General features: G+C 37.3%; 1 protein-coding gene across 2 annotated transcripts in view; it reads right to left on the bottom strand.

Annotated features, from left to right (window-relative positions):
- Positions 1–20,096, bottom strand: part of RWDD4 (RWD domain containing 4) — a 62,213-nt gene that overhangs the window by 6,231 nt on the left and 35,886 nt on the right. For both annotated transcript variants that reach the window (XM_087724542.1, XM_087724541.1), the window contains 10 exons: positions 16,785–17,116; positions 15,352–15,485; positions 14,465–14,593; positions 13,493–13,740; positions 11,595–11,763; positions 10,081–10,282; positions 9,461–9,591; positions 8,147–8,310; positions 5,622–5,776; positions 213–419 (listed from right to left, as the gene is read on the bottom strand). In XM_087724542.1, coding sequence (XP_087580668.1) covers positions 213–419; positions 5,622–5,776; positions 8,147–8,310; positions 9,461–9,591; positions 10,081–10,282; positions 11,595–11,763; positions 13,493–13,740; positions 14,465–14,593; positions 15,352–15,485; positions 16,785–17,116 — 1,871 coding nt within the window. The remainder of the gene's footprint in view (positions 1–212; positions 420–5,621; positions 5,777–8,146; positions 8,311–9,460; positions 9,592–10,080; positions 10,283–11,594; positions 11,764–13,492; positions 13,741–14,464; positions 14,594–15,351; positions 15,486–16,784; positions 17,117–20,096) is intronic.

The following is a 20,096-nucleotide window of genomic DNA, read 5'->3' as shown; positions in this document are numbered from 1 at the left end:
TATAGAAGGAATAGTTTGATGATAGAATAACCCAAGTCAAACATTCCAAAATTAGGAATCATTTTAAACTAACTAATGGAAATGTGAAAGGGAGTGATAAGATAAATCATGTTTGTTCATTATTTGCAGAGATCTTAGATTGTTTATCATCTTTTGCTTTAGAAACCATGATACTACAAATTTTTGTTGTTGCCCAAGCATTGCAGAAATACCTTTCCTGTGATTAAATTCCATAGTGTTACATAGCTGATTTTTTCCTCCTCATTGTAATTGGAAAGCACTAAATAATGCCCAGTATATGTTAAGGTAGCATTATATAAAAAAAGCATTGATTCTTTGCTCTCAAGTGTGTGGCAATAGGACATGGTTTCCAAGTTGAACACTGACAGATGATGTGCATAGTAGGAACACACAGCTATCTGTGAAAAGAGAAAGGCAGTTATTTTAAAAACAAATATATTTAGCATCTGGCAAAAATAAATTAAGCAACATGGTTCCCCTCTGCAAAGGTTTTGGCCTTGCTACTTATTAGAAGGAAAATATAAGAAGTAGAGAGCAATTATTTTTCATGTAATAATAATCAATGTAATAGGACATGTTTGATTACTTTGCTTATGAAATAAATTATAGAAGCATTAAACTTTGACAATATTATGCAAAAGTATTAGGCAGTTCTGCAAAAATGCTGTAAATTAAAATTATTTTAGAAATAGAGGTGTTAATAGTTTTTTTTTATCAGTTAGCAAAATGGAAAGTAAATGAACAGAAGAGAACAAATCAAATGAATATTTGATGTCACCATCCTTTGCCTACAAACAGCATAAATTGTTCTAGGTACATTTGCACACAGTTTTTGAAGAAACTTTGCAAGGTTTCAAGATTGTTCTAAATATTTATGGGGAACTAACCACAGATTGTCTGTGGATGTAAGCCGCCTCAAATCCTTCTCTCTCTTCATGCAATCCCAGACAGACTCAGTGTTGAGATCAGGGATCTGTGAGGCCAAACCATCACTTCTTTATGTTGAAGATAGTTCTTAATGACATTGGCTGTATGTTTGGGGATGTTTTGTTGCAGAATAAAATTCAGGCCAAACACAGACATTCTTTGATGGTATGGCATGATGGATAGGTATCTGCCTGAATTTCTCAGGAGTGAGGACACTATTGATCCTGACCAAATCTCCAACTCCATTTGCAGAAATGCAGCCCCAGGTGCAAAGAAACACCACCATGCTTCACTGTTGCCAGAAGACACTCATTATTGTACCATTCTCCAGCACATTGGCGAACAAACTGCTTCTTGCTATAGCCAGATATTTCAAATGTTGACTCAAGTCCAGATCACTGCCATTTATCTGCACCCCAAGCCCTGAGGCTAAGTTGAGTACTTAGCCTTGTTTCTACATCAGATGTATGGCATTTTGACTACAATTCTTCTATGAAGACCACTTCTAGCCAGACCTCTCCAATCAGTAGAGGGGTATACCTGGGTACCTAGTTTCTGCCAGTTCTGTGCTGATGTGATGACACTGCTAGATATCTTCAGATGTTGAAGGGAAATAAGCATGGTGTATCTTTTCATCTGCTACATTGTTTCCTTGGCTGACCACTGTGTCTATACTCCTTAATGTTGCCCATTTCCTTGTGTGTCTTCAAAACAGCCTAAAACCCCAGTCTCCTTTGAAATCTTTGCAGTATAACTGCCTTTTGTCTTGTGCTCATGGTGTATGATCTGTGACATGAAACTCTAGTCTATAACCTCACCTGAGTAGCAGAGTTTGGTTATTCCTCACCCAGTTTTGAGCCTTCTACACAGCTGTTTCTGTTTCAGTCAATGACTGTTTCACCCCACATAGGAAATTGATGATCATTAGCACCTGCTTGGTATAATTGGTTAATTGTAAACCTAACTCTAATGCTACAGAGTCCCTGATTTTGTGCAAGTGTAAGAATTGAAACTGTTTTAAAGGCAAAGTGTGGTCATACCAAATATTGATTTGACTTGGATTTCTCTTATTTCATTTACTTTCCATTTTGTTAATTGATGAAAATAAACTGTTAATACTTCTATTTCTAAAAGCATTCTTTTTTTTTCATAAAATCTTTTTATTTTCCATTTTCATAACATATAATCATATGTATACTATTACATAGCCAATATCATGTTGTGTTAATTAATAATTACATCAGTTCATCTTGCCATCAACTCCCGGAAAAAGAAAAGAAAAAGAAAAACCAATTATTGGCTCTTCTGCTCTCCATACACCATATTTATGCCTTATCCAACACTTTCTTCTGTCTCTCTCCTCCCCCTCCCTACCTCCTTTCTTCCCCCCATCTTCCTTTTCTACTCTACTTCCCCTTCCTTTCTCCTTCTCCTCTCTCCCCTTTCCACTCCTCCTTATTTTCCTCATCTCCCCACCCCCTTGCCCTCTCTCCTATCCCTCTCTTCCTATCTTTCTTCTCTCCTCTGCTTCCCACTCTTCCTCTCATTCACTTGGTGTATTTCAGCTTCTGAGCAAGCTCCATTTTGTGTTGATGGTATTTATACTTCCATTTCAATATACATAACATATCTTTGTTTAAAAAAATAAGAGAAGACAGTATACATGTACAATCATATTACTTTAAAACCTAACACCCCTCCTCAAGCCTAATATACTTTCCTTCCTCCCCCACAACCCTCCCAACTTTCCCCCTCTGACTTCCCAGAACACATACAAAGTATATGTCTTTAACAAAAACAGTCTAAAATATATTTGAAAAGAGAGTAGAAAATTAATAACGTCTTTAAATTGAACTTAGCTCCTCCTTGCTAGGCTAACTCTAAACAATTTATATCATTCCTGATCTTAATCATAAGCTATCTGGAATTTCTTAGTCCCATATTTATTTTGAGTATAATCAATCCATTTTTCCAGTCTCGTTTATATCTCTCGTTTGAATAGTCCTTAAGATATGCAGATATTTTAGCCATCTCGGCTAGGTTTGTGACTTTCAATGTCCATGCTTGGATAGTAGGCAAATCTTCCTTCTTCCAGTATTGCACCACCAACAATCTAGCTGCAGTTATTAAGTGCAGAATCAAATTAATCTCTACAGCTGTACAATCAAAATACATACCTAACAAAAATAACTGGGGGGGTAAACTTTATCCTTTTTTAAAGAACATTTTGCATAATCCACCATATTTTTATCCAAAATGCCTTAACCTTTTTGCAAGTCCACCATATATGAAAATATGTAGCATCCACAGAATCACATCTCCAGCATTTAGGTTGTAAATTCGGATACATAGAAGCCAACTTTTTAGGATCTAAATGCCATCTATAAAACATCTTATAAAAGTTTTCTCTCAAGTTTTGGGCTTGTGTAAATTTTACATTTCTTACCCAAATCCTTTCCCATGTATCCAACATTATTGGTTCTTCAATATTTTGAGCCCACTTTATCATACAGTCTTTAACTAATTCTGTTTCCGAGTCCATCTCTATTAATACATTATATAATCTCTTTATATGCATTGGACTTTGATCTCTTATTTGTTTAAGTAAATTATCCTCGACTTGCATAAAACCAATTTTTGATCTATTTTCCATCTGGCCTGTAGCTGCCCGTACTGAAACGATGTTTGGATTACCTTTTCCTCTTTTAATTCGTCCAAGGGTTTTAGTTGTAGTACACCTCTTTCTAGGGTAAGAAGCTGTCTGTAAGTAATTACATCCTGTTTTTGTACTATGTTCATATTTTCTATTGCATGTCTGGGAATTGCCCACATGGGTATCTTATCATTTAATTTGTATTGATATTTTTTCCAGGCCCGCAGTAGAGCATTCCTTAAAATATGACTTTTAAAATTCTTGTCCACTTTTTTGTTATATAACAGGTAAGCATGCCACCCATATACCAAAGCATGCCCCTTGATATTAAGTATTCTATCATTTGTTAAATTAATCCAGTCACTAATTACAGATAAAACTACTGCGTCGTAATATAATTTTAAATTGGGTAATTTCAAACCTCCTCTTTCCCGCACATCTTGCATTATTTTTAGTTTTACTCTCGGTTTCTTCCCTGCCCATACAAATTTATTAATACCCTTCTGCCATTCTAACAGGTTCACATCTTTTTTAAGTATTGGTAACATTTGGAAAAGAAATAAAAATTTAGGTAAAATATTCATTTTCACTGCTGCTATTCTTCCCAGCAAAGATAACTGTAGTATTTCTAAAAGCATTCTTAATTTACAGTATTTTTGCACAATTGCCTAACACTTTGGCACAGTACTCTATTCACACAGAATTCCTTTATATATGAGCAGGACTTATATGAAAATACATTTTATTTACTTTTTTTTATTTAGTACATTTATATAGCTACGATAATGAGTGGGATATTATATGGTTCCATTTTAAAACAAACTAAATTAAACTCTAAAGAATTACTGCATATGGTCTATGTTGGGCTGTACAGAAAAGTATCCAGAGGTTGCAATTGGTGCAAAATGTAGCAGTTAAAACTTTTATACTAAAGGATCCTTGAATACTAAGTATACAGGTAGCCCATATTGAGCAACTGCCTTATTTGCGGTAATTTGGACTGGAATTTTCATCACTAAGCAATGCAGTCATAAAGTAAGATGTTATATGACCATCGCATAGCAACAGCAATCCCAGTAGTCCCCATTGCCATCAAATATGATGTATGAAGAAGCAAGAATCCAGAAGCACTTGCTTATGCCCTTGAAAGAATCATAGGCAAGCAGGCCCATGTTCAAGCTAAAGTGGGCAAATTGGGACTATGGAGTACAAGCAGGCAGGACCCTGGGTGGGTACTAGGAATAACAGGTAGGAGCATTCTTTTGTGTACAGGCAAGGGGCCAAATGCTCTGAAATATGACATTCTCATGTCTCATGGGTGCTCCTCAGGAGAAAATGTGCAGTGTTAGGGGACTTGCAACCTCCTGGCGACTATCCCATTGACTTTGCTTATGGGAAGCCAGCAAGGAAGCTTACAAATGTCCATCATGTGACTGCCGGATGCTGCAACTGTCATAATTTCATGCTGGCTGCCAAACATCCAAATAATGATTATGCGGCCATGACTAGGAATGCTGCAATGGCCAAAACTTTGAAGACTGGACATACTTCCCCTGTTTAGCACCGCTGTAACTTCAAATGGTCATTGGACAAATGGTTGTAACCCAAGGACTACCTGTATTCTAAAAACACATTTGGATCCCACTTTACTTACATTTAGAAAATGTGCAATGGTTCATTTCTGTTCTGTTAATAATTTTATATTAATTCTTATTTTTCAATGTTACTTGCCTTGCTTGCTTGTTTAAGCATAAAGGCAAAGTAGAAATTTTAAAAATATATAAATGGCACCTTGGTATGATGTGCAAGACACCATGCTGTCATCTGTGCCACACATAACAGGAAGATACCAGCATCGAAAAGTCTGCATTATTTAACTTTTGAAAAGTTGCAAGGTCAATTGAGTTATATCTTAACATATTTATAGAACAAAAGAATATATGTAGGACATTACGCATGTTAACATTTAAATAAGGATGTATAAATATGTATAAATGGTGATTTGGTAAGTACAACTCACCTTCTCATCGCCACTCAGGAGGAATTGATCAATAGTATTGTTCTTCTCTTTAGCTAGTTTTTGTAATGTCTCCACCTCCAGTTTTAATGCCTTTTCTTTTTTCCTTTTCTTTCCAGTATTGGTTTCATTTCGCTTTTCCCAGGGATGCCATAATGCTAAGAGAAAAGCATATGTAAAAAAAAAATACCTATGGTATTACACATGAAATATGAGTAATTTTTGTGATTTTGAATAGTGATGTTAAATGACTATAACAGCTATATTTTGTCTCAGCAGAGTCAAACATTAAGCAATCTTGGGCTTTCATTGTTATTTGGAGACTTCTAGGAAAAAGTAAGATTGTAGGTTAGACTGAGGAAATTTTAAAAAATCTAAAAAGCATGTTATAAATAGCAATAGAACTTAGACTTATATACCATTTCATAATGTTTTTACAGCATTCGCTAAGCAGTTTTGTTTCCATGCAACAGCAGCTACATGCAAATGTGCAACTGGTGTACCTGCCACCATCTCAGTCAGACAATTGAGGAAAGAGTTATTGATGTGGAATAGTCCCCATTTCTCAAGAATGCATATCCAAAAACAGTTCAACTGATTCAAGCATTTCTTTATGGTTATATAAAATTGACTGCCTGAGGCCCCAAAAAATCATTTCTGGATCTAGCAAAATCAGAAAGCTTCCTCAAGTGGCCTCTTTAATTATAATTGACAGCTTTCAGTCTCTGCTGTGAGACAATACATGAAAATTTAAAATCCTATAGTTTCTCATGGACAACTATCACCTTGATGGGTTACAAATATGCAACTCTTTAACTTGACTTAGAGCTACAATCAGATTTATCACTCTTGTCCAGAAACAACCTTCCAAGACACCCCTTCGCTTAGCCAGAAGCCTCAGTGCATAACAGCGCCTCCTAAATTTAGAATGGCTCTGTCTTTGGCTTGATTCAATGCCTTCCCAAAAGCACCTCTACTTCATAACAACATAATACATTATGTCATTATTGTCGATTGACTCTTATTTTAGTTATTAGCTGCCAGACTTATTTTAACAATATAGTCACTATAGATGAAGTCTAAGTTTTAGATTTGAAACCATGATCACTTCTCACATTTTTCTTTCTTATGCATTACCTTGCTGCATTTTTCTAGATGTAATATTAATATTTATTTTTCAATTTTATATAGCTACCCACAACATGAGTAGTAATTCTGGATGGTGTACAGTAGCCAGAAAAATGTATTTTTGAAAAGGAATAAAAGGTGAAAAAAGGTAAAAACAGATATTTAAAAATAGAAAAATTAGCATTAAAATAAAGATGATTAAAACTAAAAATGTACAAACCCAAAGCAGAGATAGTGAATACAGATAGTCCTAGACTTACATTTGGTCACTTAGCAACCATTCAGAATTACAATGGACTTCCCAAAACGTAATTACAACTCAATACTAAATTTGGTCACATGACCACATTTCAGACATTCAGAAAATGACCTGCATTTATGGCTATTTGCAGCGTCCCAAAGTCATTTGACCGATTTATGCCATTTTTGTCAAAAACTGGCATTTTTGACATGCTCCTTCACACCCCTTTCCTAGAGAAACTAGTTCCCCGAAACCATAAATCTGGGGAATTCCATTGCCAACGCAGAAATAGAGTCACATAGCTTAGGTAGAGTAGTTGCTCTACAGCAAGGAGGCCGGTGTTTTAGCATTAGAATAGAATAATAAGAATAGAATAATGGAGAGGAGAGAATAAAAACAGAACAGAACAACAGGATAGGATAGGATAGGATAGGATAGGATAGGATAGGATAGGATAGGATAGGATAGGATATTGGCTAAATGTGATTGGGCAAACAAGAAATTGGTCTCCGGTGCATTTAAAAAAAAAATCTATTCTGCATTTTAACTGTATATGTAAATGATTGTCAAATGGATCACGCAGGCCAAGAACAAGGTGATGTTGTAGAAAGTTTCTGTATGTCTTCAAAATATAACTTATTTTAAATAAGTTATGTTAAGTATGTATTAAAAATTAAGAACTTCTATAAAGCATGTCTACACAACATGTAGCCTGCCAAGCAATGTTGAGTGGCATATCAGCAGTTTTTAAAAAGTGATAAATTCACCAGTGGCCCAAAAGATCTCCTGCCAAGCATCTCAAAACCTCAGTTCACCTCTAGCTCCAGTATTCACTCACCCTGCTGTAAAGTGTTAAAGGTAAAGCATTGAATTTGGATCAGAAACACAACGTTCAAATCTCCAGCTGAATTATAGTGTTTAGCAAGTCATTCTGTTTCAACAAAACTGAAACAGTTATTATTATTCAGAGGATAAAATGGAACAATGGTGCACTCTTGTGAGCTTTCAAACAGAATCCAGGCCACAATGCAAAGACAAAAATAATAAACCTGACATCGTGGGTTCTCTGTGGTTTCTCCAATTTACCAAGGAATGGTTTTATGTTTCAATTGTTACTGATTACTGCATAGAATTGCCTTTATAATTAAATATTTGAAACCTGTCTTTTCTTTATACAAAACTCCTTTAGGTCTCTTCATGTTTTCTTTGGATGAGGAATGGGTTGTGGGTTGAATAGATTGCAAGACAAAATTTTCTTTGTATTCTGGTCTTAATCGATCCATAATAAGTCCTGTCTCCAAGTTCCAAGTAACAAAATGGTCTCTGAAAATACAATAAGAATCAGATAAAGCAACCAAAAATGTACTATTTTTATTAGAAATTCTATTAACATATACTAAACATTTAATTTGCAATAAAGCATAGGAGATAAATTTAATCTAAAATGTATGTTCAAAAGTAAATAAAATGCCTGGGTTTACAAATTTCTGCTAAATTTATTGGCTAAAATTAATCCAAATGTTATCACAAGAATTTCCACTTCATGTTTAATTTTTTATTTTCAGTCTCAAAACAGACTTGAGCTTTCTGATTTTGCAATGTTATACTGACTCCGCTGATTTTACAATTCACAAAAAAGTACAATTTTCTAAAAAGATTAATTGATTGAGGTTTGAACCTTAAAACTATTCTAAACTGGTGATAGTGATAGATGGTGTAAATAATGCAATTTCTTTCCACGTTAAGCAGTTTCTGTCCAGATCATAAGCACAATTGCAATTTCACTTAGTGACTGCTTTGCTGAATGCATAGATCCTCAAACTATGGCCCGCAGGCCAGATACAGCCTGCCAATGCAAAGTATCCTGCCTGCGAAGTGGTGGAATTCAGCCCCGTACCCTGGCCTTCACCTTTGGCTTAATCTTCCAGTGAGCATCCACTCCAGCTGCACGTCTGGTTAGTTATTTCACCCATTGAGCTGCACTTCTGATCACACCACTGCTGCTGAAGGTAAGGCTGAAGAGTGCAGGGGTGGGCCAGCTGACTGAGGGATGATCTCGCCAGTGCAGCCAGGGCCAGTGGGTGAGTAGGGGAGGGGCTGCTGCTGGCTTGAAAAGCAGCTCTGCTGCCAGCTTGTAAAGTAGTGTTTTAAAAGTCTTTAAAAATGCTTTATAAACAGCCTTTCATGATGTTTTCATGTGATCCTGGGCCGGTGGGTGGGGAGGGGAGGGGCAAGTACAGCAAGGACAAAGGCAAAATGGACTGCTAAATTGGCCATGCCCACCCAGTCACATGACTACCTAGCCAGTCTGCCCCCATCCCCCAGCAGTCTGAGGGACCGGGAATCGGCCCCCTGTTTAAAAAGTTTGAGGACCCCTGGCTTAATGACTCAGATGCTTGTCCCAGTTGGGATAACTAAATAAGGACTACCTGTAATATAAATATGAGATTTTTCAATAGTTGCAAAATGTTACCTGTTCTCAGAAAGACCAAGTAGAATGCCTCCTTCTAGCATCTTGTATTCGTTATTTGGGCAAGGAATTATGTAAAGCCCACTCTGCTTCTTTATGTACTTCTTTTTCAGGAGATCATAAACTAACAGCGTCTGGAATTGCATAAAATATTATTTCTGCTTGGTAGAGAAAGACCTGCCAAGTTGTAATACATGCACATGTAGGAACCCTAAATGTTCCTGGTGTTCTCATACTAGGTGGTCTTAGGCCCCTCCCTGACAATCCCTCCTGCCACACACATAATAACAATTAGACAATCCCTAATTCCACATATACATTTTAGTGTATTTCTATCCACTATTTTTCCCTATAAAATAACTTTCTGGCACTCAATTATTCAGGAATAGATGAACTGATGGTTACCCATATTTTCTAGATTTAACTGACAAATTTAGACTTAAATCCATTAATTCCTTCAAAGATATTTAAACCCTTTAATACTTTTATTTCTCAACAGTTTGGTTAAGGTTCTCATTTTCTTATCAGACTCAGCTTTTTCTCAATAAATTCACCATTCATAAAATTGGCTGAAAAGCAAAGAGTCAGTATTTATATACATAGGGAAAAAATGTGTTCGGTACCTGGAAAATTGATCTTGGAGGATCTGCAAATGAGGCTATTCCCTTGCCTGTAAGTATATAAAGTTTCATGTCTCTCGCCAGTACAATGTCTGTGTTCTCTACCAGCCCTCTTTCCACCCGGACAGCATTATGTTTACACTTGGATTTTACAATATTCCATACTGCTATGCCTCCCGGACTTACGTTTCGGCACACAGCATACCTTTGGAAAGATAGATATAAATAATCTTGTTATTGCTATATTGCAAAAATGTCAAAACATTGTTATTTCTCTGTTGTTAAAAAAATGGCAAGAAAAAAGTTTCTTGTAATTTGCCATATATTTGCTTTGTGAAACACTATTCCTTACCATTATATTTTACTGCAGAAAAAGAAAAAGACATATGATTTTAGGTGGAAATTGGATAGTTGATTGTTTTGAGCTATGCAATTAGGATTAAGAATTGCAGAATGTACAACTGTGTGATCAGCTGTATGCCCACCTGCTTCCTTTATCATGTGCTGCACACTGCATTTATGTCCAAACTTTCCTCCAAGAGCTCAAGAGCTTAAATGGGTATTTGCCCTCATTTTGGCCCTACAACTAAAGATCTGTGTGATGGTGGATGGCAAGGAAGGCAGTTATGAATTCAAAACAACACTCATCTGATGAAAAGCAAATCGAGCAAAAAGATCCCCAAAATTCTCCAACATCCAACGTATCTTTGTTACTGAAATCAAGATGATGTAGATTAAAGTTACATTATTTGAGAAAAACTGGTGTTCTGGTAAACTGAATGTTAAAATGAAAATATATTTCCATATGTACATTGTTGTTGCTTGAATACAGTAAACTCTAAGGTGCATGTTCTACAAAAAGAATGATATGGCAGAAGGTTAATTGGGTTCAGATTTATTCTATTTTTTGTGACAACTGCCAGGAATGTAATCAGAAGTATGAGCATCTAATTCTGAAATGCAATGCCTCGCCTGTAATGCCATACTTATCTTCAATTCTGATATGCAAAGGCATTTTGTCAAATGCTTCCAATGTTTTTAATTCTGTACATATCTATTTCACAGGTTCCCATTAAGAGCCTTGAGCTGTTATTCCAGGCTTGTTTAGCACCGCATAAAATAAAATTACCATAATTAAATATAATAGTCCTCCAGTATTAAGAGTTATGTTGAAGTAAGTTGGATGACCTATAAATTTTATTTATTTATTTATTTATAAATAAATAAAGCAATGCATAAACATTGAATAAATGAGGCAATTAGTATAAATGCATAAATATTGTGGAGGTCCAATTTCTATTTTTTTTCTCAGTCCTACAGTACCTTTTGTAGCCTTTGGTTTTTTTCACAATCTTGCTTTTCTTACAAGCAAAATGGAAATGTTACGTTGGGAATAGACTGTTTCAATCTTCTGTCCTGCCTTTAGAATTGGTGAAAAATATATTCCAGGTCTCAAAGTGGTGCACATAATTTATTTCTAACATAAACTTTCCTCCTATTCTGCCTATTTTGGTTACCTGGGATAGTTTTTCATTGTCACAATATCCTGAATACCATTTGTTTTCTTTGTGTTGCTTGCAGTGACAGTCAAAGACTGGTCATTGATCTTGGAAGCCAAGTTCCAGGATCGAAGGTAATTATCTCCATCACAGAATGCTAAACAATATCGAAGGTCAGAGCATATACCTACAGGTACATGAATTATGATAATTAGAAAAGATCATTTTAGCCATTGTTCAATAAATCTTAACATTCATTAATGCTTGTGTGATCATTTAAAAATATCAGTTAAAGCTGGAGCTGGTCTAGGGAAGACATTTGTGAAAATACCATTAAAAAGGATAAGAATTGGCATTTAGAATAATTTTGTCCCAAACCATAAACTTGAGTCTGGCAAGTTCTGGAGGGGCAGTGCTTTGGCCTAATAGAAGTGTTCTTGCCCTTTTAATTTTCAGTATTTCTATATAAATGTGATCTAAAATGTGGTCTATTTTGCCTAAGTCCTAAACTAAGTGAACATTTATTTATTTATTGAGGAAAATGATCCAAAACTCTCTTGGTGTGTGTTTATATATAAAATTCATAGTGTGGCAATGATTGGGCAAAATTTAGATTGTTGGCTATTCTTGCATGTGCAATGTTGGCACACAGACATTTTTAAGAATTCTGCTGAAGTTTTTTAAAAATACAAGGCTATTTAAAGAATGGATATATTTGGAAGAAAAAGATATTAGTAGCATAGTAAGAAAAAAAGTGAACTGTATAAAACAATACAATTAAGGAAATGCCAAATTTCATCTATCGCTTGGACAATATATTCTCTAGCTATGGAACTAACTAGATTATTTGTAATCTATTATTAAATCTTTCAATTACATTGGTTTCTGCATGGTGGAACATAGTAGACAAAACTGAAAAAGTCGAGAGGATAATAATGAAGACAAGAAAATGGTTTTTGTATAAAGCAATGCTGCCCATATTCCCACTGACTATGCTTTTGTTACATTTTAATGATATTTTCACTTTTTAAACTCTCCTAACCACCTCTAAGAAACTATCCATTAAAATGGCATCTGATGAGATGGACTGTAGGGCTTATCTTAGCATTTTACAAACCTTGGCATAAAGATGTCCTGATAACCATTTTAAAGAACATTTCCTCATGAATGCCATTGCATTATCCCTAGGCCATTGGTGAAGCAACCTAGATTTGCTTATAATTATTCTAATAGGGGTTTTGATCTTCTGTTAAAAGAAGGTTTGCCATATGAACCATCTGCTGTGACTCATTGAATACTGAATATTTAATTTCAGGACCAGTGGTGAGTTCCTACCGGTTCGGACTGGTTCAGCTGAACTGTTAGTGGTTTGGCAGCCTGGGTCACTGGAACCGGCAGCGACCAGGCCTGCCATGCTCCCGAACCAGTTTTTTGGGTGGCACCATACGTACAGCCATCTTGCACTATCTCTTTAAACATGTAGGTTTAATGCTCTTTTCAAAGAGCTCTAGCTCTTTTATTAAACACGTGTTGTATTTTTTGAAGGAGTGCTAGACTTGGATTTAAAACTAGCACTAGCAGTCTCTGGAGAAAGCCAGTTTTGGTTCTCTTGAGGTCTATTTAAATTCTGAAAATGATTTTGTCAGCTGTGAGCATCATAGGTGTTTTATTCCTTATGTTCATAATGGCTTTAGGCTGGCTATACTTTTTTTTTAACTGATTTGTAGATTTTTTTTGTAGCTCTCCACCCATGCTAGTCAATTTGTGAAAACAAATACAGGATTGAATGGAAAGGAGCAGGCATCCTTATATTTTGATATTCTTGTTTACTTACTGAATGGGAAAGCCTCTTACTTCTGGGTTATTATTATACACTTTCTCTACAAATGTTTGAAATTCGAAGAAAAAATACTTACCACCAACAAGGACTGAAGGAAATTTAGCCAAGTGTTTGTGATCTTCAGACTCCAAGTTCCATGATACAATCTCAGTAGTACCAGTATTTGGAATAGGACTGAATGCTACAAGATGAGATCCCAAATGATTGACAGCAAAAGTGTGAATATAATCATTGCAGCATCCCTTCAGACTATGAGCATAAGCAAAAGTATGGACATTGTATAGCTCTATAAGAACAATTTCTTGCTTTTGTATGAAAGGGCACCTATAACAAGATAATTAGTCTTAGATGAGATGTACTAATAAATACTCCTGAGTATCTCTAAACAGATTTATAGAATAAAATAGTACTACATGTAAACAAAGAAAAATATAAGTACCTAGCTTTAATATGAAAAATATACAAATGTGTTTAAAACTAATTTCATTACATAAAATCTGAATCTGGTATAGGTCTGGCATTATGTAATGGCTGAATCTACAAATTATGATTGGGCACAGTTTGTTTAGTCTTGGTTTATTAAATAGGCATAATTAACTATTCACAAAACATATGTCAAAACCAAACAAATATTATTTCTTAATCCAATGTGTGATTCTATTCCAAGTTTGGATTTAGGCAAATAGCTATTGGCTTTAAATGCCCCGTATGTCAAATAGATGTCCCCTTAATTTGTTTTTATCTTGTTCCTAGCCTGTGAGTGAGGTAGCCTTATATTGTCTTAACTGAACTAATGATAAAGAGTATTTTTATTATTCGGATAGTGTTCAATGGCAGCCACAAGGTATATAAATTGTTAGGCTTTGTCACCTAGGAGGAAGGCTAGGGGACTTTAGTGCCCTGAAACAGGTAACAGAATCTGGATTAAGATCTTAATGGGGACCACAGATCTGAAGCTGATATAGTTTTATGCTGACTGAGGGATGCGAGAAAGAGACAAAGTGACAAAAAGAGAGCCAGCTAGAGAGAGTAAATTTGGTGGTACTACCTGAAGATCACAAGAAAATAATCTTTAGTGATAGCCACCCCCTCAGCTGCAGCCATTGGTTCCTGGCTTTTCAGTTTAGCAACTACTTCTCCCTTTTTGCCACTGAAAACCATTGCTTCGCTTGCACTTCTGTAGAAAAAAGAGGAAAAAATACAGATGGAAACCATCATATTGCAAAATCAATTCTTTAAAAAAGGCTTTTTATTCACCAATGTATGTGTGGCTCATTAAGAAAGTAACTTTGAGCACTATATTTTTAATCTTTATTTTCAGAGCCATCAATAAGAAAAGATACAGAGAACAAATTCTAAACCAATGAGCCAGGCCACTTTGGCCCTTTTCAGCAATTCCTTCATCTCATATGCCTCCATATTTGAAGTCTCACAAATCATAAAACCAAGCAAGTCACTGATATGCCCCCCAAAAGTATTTGCCACTTCATATATCTCTTGTTCAGAGCTATATTTCTTTGATTGTCTGGAAAGTTCATTTGGCTTGAATTATTTCCAGTTTCAGGTTCCAGTACATGCTATATGATTTCTGATACGGCTATATAATTCTGCCTCTCTTAATGACAATCCTTTATTATTTAACTGAAATTCCTGACAAAGGAGAGTATTCTATATACTGTAACTCAGGATTCAGCATTCAGTCCTGATATTTACTTGTTTGTTTGTATCTCACCTTTATTATTGCAGGAATAAATTGAAAAAATCTTGTATTATAAAGTAGTGCCTGAACAATTGTCAAGCTAAATTTGCCATAACTATAGAGCTTTTCTTCATGGAATCTACTTCATTCTGCTAACCAAGAATTCCTGAACCAATAGCTTATTTTTATGTAGAAATTTTTAACAATTTATTGGCATGAAGTTCAGTTACACTAACCTATATGCACATAGAACATAATCTTTTACTGAGTTCTTTGATACTAGTAGAGAATGAGTCTTGTGCAGAGGAGCTTCTTCAGAAAAAAGGTAGACTTCATGGAGAAGTTGGCATGAATGAACAAGATCAAAAACCTGAAACATTTGGAGATGAAAATAAATAGTGAACCAGCTGACAGCTATTTCATATCAACTTAAAGCTCCATATTTTCCCTCTTCTTTTTAAAACCTGCATTGTAGAATATAACAGGAAAAAATAAAAAGGAAACATTTAGTTATGCAGGAAAGTGTTATCATCTATTCTAGGGTCTCATTATCTGCAGCTGGAAAATATAGACCAGCTCTTCTAACTAGGGGTAATGGTATGGTGTATTTATAGAGTTTTTAAATGCATTTTATACATCTGCAGACTTTTACACATATGTAAGATATATTTTACATTGCATTTCTTGTACTGTGAGAGCCAGTTTGGTGTGGTGGTATTAGGCATTAGACTAGAATCTCAGAGACCTGAATTCAAGTCCTGCCTTGGCACAAAGCCAGTTGGTTGATCTTCTCTCAACTCTAAGAAGGAGGCAGTGGAAAACCACTTATGAAAAAGGTTTTAAAATAATTGCAAGGACATGTCCAGTCTCCAAGAACCAGAGCCAATTGAACAGAATTTTTTATTTTAGAGTAGTCTTAATCCAGTAGTTTGGTTCAGGGGTGGGTTGCTGCCGGCGTTGCTGCCAGTTCGCTTTGCTGCACGCTTGTGCGCAGTTGACTGTAAATTGTTCTGCGCATGCACAGAACATGAAAAAATTACTAAAAACCATGCTGGCAAAGGCGACCGGAGAACCAGTTGGGGGGCATGGCCAGCCTGGGTGGCTGTCAGTTCTGCGACCAAGGCCAAAATATCACTATCGAATTAGCCGGACCAATGCGAACCGGTAGCAACTCACCTGTGGTTTGGTTGGAATGGAACCTTGCAAATAAGCAGGGTCACCTGTGTAAGAACCTTTTAAATTAAGCATGATTTTTTAAGCATATCATTTCTACAATCTACAGCAAACAATTTACCTAATCTGATTATCTACATCCACAAAAAAAGGAATACTTACCGTAATTCCTATTGAAATTAGTAGATTTTATTTTTTATATACAATATATGCAGACAAAGTGGTTTCTGCCTACTGGGTTATTTTCCCAATATTCCTGGAAAACTATCAAAGTATCCTGACATAGGAAGAGCTTTTTCTATATTTAATGTGTTTGCACAACTCTCTTAACTAAATTTTAAATTTTGGTTCCTTTCTCTGAGAAGCAATGCTAACAAAATCATCTTTTTGTGGTTTCTTTACAATTATGCATATTAACTGAGCAAAGGACAAAAAATATTTCCAGCTAGGTCGAACCAGAGCATATAGACTTTGAGTTTCTAAACAATTTACTCACCTGAATTTTGTGGTTCCCGCTAAAAAAAGCCAACAGAAGTTGTCCATTCATTGAAGAGGTTAGTATTGGTGTATCCAAAAACTCACCAGAACTGTACACCACTTTTTGCAAGGAAAGATCCCAAATTTTAATGGTGGTCTTGTCAGACACAGCCACCAGCCTGTTGTCCAAACATACCGTGATATCACTAATATTTTTCCCAATTTCATGTAGAGTGAAGACCGCTTTGCCAAGAGTCAAATCCCACATTTTCAAAATACCATTCCTGGAAACTGTTGCAGCTACGAGCTGTTTCTGGGTTTCTCCTATTGCTGTAATTCTGTCCAAATGACCTACAGATTCATGGCAGCACAATTTTAGAATTTTCTCACAAGTAGAAGATTGATTTCAATAAAATCAGCCTATTAACCTTTCTTTGCAGAGAAATTAATAACTTTTTAAAGCCACATTGTTACAGCTAGTGTGATAAATACTTTGAAAATTATGCATGCCATATATTTAATCAATAACTTCTATTCTATCTTTAGATATCTTAACATCTTGACATGAGAGGAGCTTTTTCATATTTAATTTGTTTGCACAACTCTTAACCAAATAACACCTTTTGGCTTCTCTCGCTGAGCAGTGATGCTAACAAAATCAAATTTTGATTGTTAAGATTAGTTTTACTTTTCCTGGTATGATGGTAAATGTGAACACAATGAAAAAGTGAAAATTAATACTTATCTTGTGAAGGACTACTAGGTTATTTATTCAGATATTTCTGCTCATTAATATCAAACATTATAGAGTATCAAAAATAAAAATAATACTTCAGAAAATCAGAAATATTTTAGATTAATGAATAAATCCATGTACCTGACCCACAGAATGTTATTTTCTGAAGGATACTGGTATGCTAAATGTTTCAGTTGGCCATGATAAGAAATGTCAGGTATTCACACCCATGGAATATATCATTCCTCAACCAAGTGTTTAACGTCTCTAGGTAATCAACTCACCATCTCCTTCATCAGGGGTGTCAAACTCAGGGCCACATCCGGCCCATGATGAGGCTGAATATGGCCCGCATGACCATCCTGGAAATTGTAAGGGTCCAGCCCACGTCACTTTGGCCTGGCCCACACCATCCCGGCATGCGTGTGTGCACATAGGCCCAGTTCTCCATCGCCACGTCCAGAGCAACTAAAGTAGTCTGTGGGACTACGTTAAAAAAAATAGTTCAGATCTTCCAACCTTGCAAGATCTTTTTTTTTTTTGCGAGAAGTTGGAAAATATGAACTATTTTTTTTACTGTAGTCTCAGAGAACACCCACCAGCCAGGCTCTGAAGCGCCTCAACTACCTCTGCAGCAAGATGGGGGGGGGGGGACTCTCCAAACTCTGTGTGTGTGTGTGTGTGTATGAGAGAGAGGAGGGGTGTATGAGAGAGAGGGAGGGAGGGAGTGTGCAATCCCTATTGGGGCATTCAATCTGCTGGAAGCAGGGGGGGGGAAGCACTAACTGAGCAGCTGTTTTTCTCCTTGTCGTCCCCACCTACACCAGCCAGCAGGGAGCAGGTTGGGCAGTGCAGGCTGGCTGGTTGGGGAAGGGGCAATCATTAAGTGGCTACCACCAGCAGCAGCTTAAATACCCAGACTGAAGCAAGAGTCCGCTGCGCCAGGGAGAAGTGAGAGCCCATGCTGTTCCACAGAGCCTGTGCTGCTTGAATGGGGAGGCTGAGGAGAAAAAACAGCTGCTCAGTTGGCTCTCCCCCACCCACCCACTGCTGCCAGCAGATTGAATGCCCCAACTAAAGCAGGGATTGTGCTCTCTCTCTCTCTCTCTCTCCCTCTCTCTCTCTCTCTCTCACACACACACAGTTTGGAGAGCCCCCATCCTCTATCCTTATCTCGCTGTGGTGGCAGTTGTGGCACTTCAGTGCCTGGCTGGCAGGGCGCTCCAGTAAGCCGGTGCTGGGCAAGGGGTGGGTGGGAACTCTGCACACACACCTCCGCCGTGCTTCTTGCTCCACCACCACCCCAACCCACTGCTCAGATGGCTCCTGTTGCCCATGCCACTGCCAGCAGCTTTGGTGCCCTGTACAGATTGCTCTTTCTCCCATACACACACACACACATACACAATTGGATTGTTCTCTCTCTCTCTCTCTCTCTCTCTCTCCCCTCTCCATTTGCATGCAAGCGTGCTCCATGGGACAACGTCTCATTAAGTATTTAAGTGGAAAGTAGTTGGGGACGGGAGGAAGGATCAGGAGACCGGCAAACATTTTTTGTGCCAAGAATGAAAGTTTCTGAACCCTGGCTCTCTGTAAAAGAGGATGGGTGCCTGAATCTGTGCACTATTATAGCACCCAGGAGTGTCCATTCTTGACACAAGAAACATTTCCCAGCCAACTCTCCTCTCCCTTCCTGAAAGCAAAGGCAAAGAAACAGAGAAACAAAGAGAGGAGACAGATGTTTGCAATGCAAGTGAGTCCTTGTGGCAGGAAGGGAGGGAGAAGCATGAGGTATTTTTGTGGGTTGGGGAGGTCTTGAGGGCCTGTTTTATCATTAGCGCCTACCCCCCACCCCATTGCCTTCCCCACCTGAGATACCTCATGTGCACATTGGTATTCTTGATTTGTGACCTCTTAGGAAAGTATCCCCTCCATGTGTGTTGCAAACAGCTATTTCCAGTGGGGAAAACAGGAGGGGAAGAGAGCAAGGAAGGAAAAAGAAGGAAAGAAAGGAAGGAAGAAGAATGAATGAAGAGGGCAGGAAAAAAGGGAAGGAGGGAGGGAAGGAAGGAAAAAAGATAGATTGATTATAATGAGAGAGAATGCGGGTAAATCCTGCCTTAGCACATGGCCACCAGCAGCCTGCTGCCTTTTGCCACCCCCTTGTCCCTCCTGACCTCTCCTGGTAGTCTCCCATCCTATGACTGAGGATGCTTTGGTTACAAAGCCAGGTCTCCTCATAAGGAGATGGAGGGCCTCCCTCTGACCCACACACTTTGCCCTCCCACACACACCATGAGCAACCTGGCCAAGGAGAGTGAGCACAGCAGCAGTGGGAGCTGGCCACGCCCACCATGGCCAACCCCCCCCCCCAAGTCAACCACAATCCTGATGAGTTTGATCTACATCAATCTTTCCCAAAGTATAGCCAAATATAGGGAAAAGGCTATGATTATAGGGATAAAACTTTTTTCCAACCTCTAAGATTAGAACTTCCTGAAATTATAAGTTCTGGTTTGCGTTTTTTTTCCCCTCCCCCTGCCCTCTCCCCTGCAAATGAGGTAATCCAGCACCAAGTCGAAGAGAAATTTGGCT

Source organism: Thamnophis sirtalis, unplaced genomic scaffold (assembly GCF_051295495.1).
Source record: "Thamnophis sirtalis isolate CommonGarterSnake01/CBP01778 unplaced genomic scaffold, rThaSir2_p1.2 scaffold_10, whole genome shotgun sequence".
NCBI classification, from domain to species: domain Eukaryota; kingdom Metazoa; phylum Chordata; class Lepidosauria; order Squamata; family Natricidae; genus Thamnophis; species Thamnophis sirtalis.
This window is presented reverse-complemented; position numbering and strand designations above follow the sequence as displayed.